Here is a 4,468-nt window from a genome sequence, read left to right on the forward strand (position 1 = left end):
TTCAAACAAGAAAGAAGTTCAAAGATTAACAGGGAGAATTGCGGCCTTGGGAAGACTCATCTCTAAATCATCAGAGAAGTGTTTTAAATTATTCTCAGCTCTTAAAAAGCAGGATCATTTTGAATGGAATGAGGAATGCCAACAAGCACTTAGGAATTTGAAAACGTACTTATCAAATCCTCCTCTGTTGGCAAAACCAAAGGCTGGGGAAAAGTTACTCCTATACCTTATTGTTTCGGAGGTGGCGGTAAGTGTTGTTCTGGTCCGAGAAGAGCAAGGTAAACAATCACCTATCTATTACGTAAGTAAATCTTTGTTAGATGCAGAAACGAGGTATCCTCAGTTAGAAAAACTTGCACTTGTGTTAATCATGGCATCTAGGAAGTTAAGACCTTACTATCAATATCATTCTATCATTGTGGTAACTACCTACCCTTTACGTAACATACTACATAAGCATGAGTTATCATGTAGGTTAGCTAAGTGGGCAATAGAGTTAAGTGAATACGAAATTGCATACCAACCTAGAACTACTATAAAATCACGAGTATTAGTTGATTTTGTGGCTGAATTTAGTCAGGGAATACAGTTAGAAGCAGAAAGAGAATTACTGGTGTTCCATGGAGCCAACCCAGGAACTTGGACTTTATTCACTGACGGCTCATCTAATGTGAGAGGAGCAGGTTTAGGGATAGTATTGGTACCACCTATGGGTGAAACCATTCGGCAAGCTATTAAATGTCATTCCATAATTAATAATGAGGCAGAATATGAGGCTATGATTGCAGGTTTAGAACTGGCACGGGAACTTGGCATAAATCGGATTATAATCAAGAGTGATTCACAACTCGTAGTTAATCAAATGTTGGGGACTTATACAGCCAGGGAAGCAAGGATGAAACAGTATTTAGAAAAGGTACATGAATTGATAAAACAATTTCAAGATTGGAAAATTAGACAAATACCCAGGGACGAAAATCTTGAAGCAGACGCCCTAGCTAATCTTGCATCTGCGGCCGATGTGACAAATGATGCAAATGCCTCAGTGATACATTTATTTCATTCAGTTCTTGATCCTGATGTTAACGAGGTAAATTTTAATAATTTAACTTGGGATTGGAGGAACGAAATTGTTGCTTTTTGCAGTATGGAACCATTCCTGATGACAAGAAAAAGGCTTGTGCGCTTCGAAGAAAAGCTACTCGGTACTGCTTAAAACAAGGCAATTTTTATCGTAAAATGTTCGGTGGTCCATTAGCAAGATGTCTTGGACCTTCGCAAACAGAGTATGTAATGAGAGAAGTACACGAGGGTCATTGTGGGAATCACGCAGGTGAAATATCACTGGTAAGAACCTTGATTAGGGCAGGTTATTACTGGCCTAAAATGGAAGAAGAGGCAGAAAGTTTCGTGGCCAAATGTGATAAATGCCAAAGGTACGGTAACAATATTCATAGACCTGCGGAATTGTTACATCCGATCATTGCACCATGGCCATTTATGAAATGGGGAATGGATATCATGGGTCCATTACCGCAAGCAAAAGGACAGGTAAAATTTTTGCTTGTTCTCACTAATTATTTTACTAAATGGGTAGAGGCAGGCGCATTCAAACAGGTGCGAGAAAAGGAAGTTAGAGATTTCATTTGGCGAAATAGCATATGTCGATTCGGCGTACCAAAGAAGATCATATGTAATAATGGCCCTCAATTTACTGGATCTCAGATCACGGAATTTTTTCAAAGCTGGCAAATTAAAAGGATTACGTCAACACCATACCATCCAGTGGGTAATGGGCAGGCAGAGTCAACAAACAAGATTATCATTAACAACAAGAAGCAAAAGGTAACTGGCATGAAGTGTTACCTGGGGTTTTATGGGCATATCGAACAACTGCTAAAACAAGTACGGGCGAAATACCATTCTCGTTGGTTTACGGAGCCGAAGCCTTGATTCCAGTTGAGATAGAAGAGCCGAGCACACGGTTCATGCAGGCAACGGAGGAGTCTAATAGCGAAGAGATGCGGGCCAATCTTGATTTACTCGAGGGAAGAAGAGAAGCTGCATTAATATGGATGGCAGCACAAAAGCAAGTCATTGAACGATATTACAACCGAAAAGTGCGCCTCATATTCTTCAAAATTGGGGACTTCGTACTTAAAAAGGTCTTTCAATCTACAAAGTTAACTAACTCAGGGAAGTTAAGAACAACATGGGAAGGACCCTACAGAATTAGTGATGTTGCAGGAAAGGGAGCATATGAACTGGAAACAATGGATGGCAAGATACTGCCTTCATATTGGAATGCTATTCATTTGAAGAGATACTATTTCTAAGGAAAACCCACGGTCAGGTATAACCATTTTAAATTTCATTTTTGAATTATTAATTTTACTAATAATTTTAGATGATAGGCAAAAAGCTAGCCCGTACTAAATGATGAGTCACGACCTGTAAGGCACACAGAGTAACCTAAATTTCCTGGCCTAGGGTTACAATTATTCTGATAGAAACGAAAACGGGTTATGCAGTCTTCATCTATAATCGTCCCTCCGAGTCCCGTATGTTTTTCCTTTTCAAGAAAAGGACCAAGATGATAGAAACAAACAAGTTCTCGAGGCTTCAAACTTCAACGCTCAAACACTTGGGAACTACATAATATACATAGACATATGTGTAAAAATCAAGCAAAGATTTGAGGAAAAAAACAAGCTTAGAAGAAACAAGTGCAGAGCAAAAGTTACGGCATTCATAGCATTCACCATAGTGTTCTTTCCCATTAAGACAATGAAGAGCTATGGCATTCATCATAGTGTTATTTCTCATGAGAACAATGGAGTCACTTCTCAAACCCTTCCTAATACATGGAGTTAGGGTAATGACTATGTACTAAAACGGGTTATAAGGAAAAACCTTGTGTGTATTATTTTTCTTTTGTAAAAATCTGTTACAAGAAAAACAGTTACGAGAAAGCTATAGATGTAATCCAAATACATGTAAAGTATTATTCAAAAACTTGTCAAGGTTCATAAATAAAAACTTGTCAAGGTTCATAAATAAAAACTTGTCAAAGTTATTTCAAACAAAACATGTGTGTTCCTATTCCTTTCATCGTATTATAACACCATTATGAAGTTGAGACGTCTTCTTCATTAAGTATCGAAAATATAAAAGGGCCCTCTTTTATAAAACTCAAATTATTAAGTCATGACATTAATCATAGAGCATTTTCAAAGGATAAAAATGCAAGCTATTCTTTAAGTCCTTAAAAATAAAAGGCAAGAATAGAACGAATAGAAGTAATAAAAACTTCTTAATATATTTAAAATCTAAAGACTAAGTATAAACTTAGTCATCAAAATTGTTTTATATAGATGCCCCATAATAAGAACCGGGGACTTTTTCCTTCTAAAAACCCTTAAAAACAAACTAAGGGTTTGATCATTATCTTCAAAAAAGAAAAAGAAAAAAGAAAAAATAAGTTAAGTTATAAAAATTGGTCACTGGGAGGCAGGAGCATCAGAAGTAACGGTGCCAACATCAGAAGGAGCAGCCACAAGCACGGTATCAACTTGACTTGAAACAGCAGGCTCGATGAGGTGAGCAAGAGTCACGGAAGCTTCACCTTCGGGAGCTTGATCCACGGTAGCTTCAACTTCAGGAACTTGAGCCAAGGCTACATTAGTTTCGGGAGCTTCAGCCATGGGAGCCTCAATTGCGGGAGATGGAAAGTCCAGTGGTTGTTGAGCCTTCTCAATAGTCTCCATGACTTTAGCCAATTCTGACTCTAAATTAAAGTTCTCTTGGCTAGCCTCGGTTAAGGCATCACGACGAGAATTCAGAAAAGTCCAACTTACCTCAACAGTCATTTTATCCTCGAGAAGCTCGTAGTCTCTTTCCCAAACAGCAATTTCACTTTTGAGTTCTTCATTTTCAGCCAAGGTGGAATTGAAGGAGATTTGAAGAGAGGCATTGGAACTTTCCAAAGCACGGATTTTATCAGTAGAGGCCCTCAAGTCCATTTGAGTTTGAGTCAAGCTCTGTGCAAGATCCTTCTCATAAACCTCCTTTTGACTCAGAAGTGCTTTCAACTCTTTAATCTCCTCATCTGCCTTAGATAGCTGATCTGAGAAAGAAGATTCAAGGCTTTCTTTGTCCTTCACTGCTTGGCTTGAAGAAGCCTTGGCCACTGCCAATTCCAAAGTCAATGCACGTACCTGATGCTCCAAGTTACTCCTATTCTCTTGCATATCTTCAATAGCAATTTGTGCACTATCAAATTACCCTTTCCAGTTAGCCGCTTCTAGTTGAGCTTCACAAGTCACTTTCTCGGCCTCAAGAATTGTTTTCTCAGAGTCACGAGCCACCTTCTCTAAAAGAGAAATTCTACCCATCAACGTTTGATGAATTGTTTTCAAAGTGGAATGAACAATGCCGTTCATCAAAGTCAAGCAACTATGGATATTCA

General features: G+C 38.4%; 1 protein-coding gene across 1 annotated transcript; it reads right to left on the minus strand.

Annotated features, from left to right (window-relative positions):
- Positions 1-3,500: 3,500 nt before the first annotated feature.
- LOC138882997 (uncharacterized protein C4H3.14c-like) lies at positions 3,501-4,250 on the minus strand. The gene has a single exon (XM_070163650.1). The coding sequence runs from the start codon at positions 4,248-4,250 to the stop codon at positions 3,501-3,503; it is 750 nt and encodes a 249-aa protein (XP_070019751.1).
- Between the last annotated feature and the right edge of the window lie 218 nt (positions 4,251-4,468).

Source organism: Nicotiana sylvestris, chromosome 2, assembly GCF_000393655.2.
Source record: "Nicotiana sylvestris chromosome 2, ASM39365v2, whole genome shotgun sequence".
NCBI classification, from domain to species: domain Eukaryota; kingdom Viridiplantae; phylum Streptophyta; class Magnoliopsida; order Solanales; family Solanaceae; genus Nicotiana; species Nicotiana sylvestris.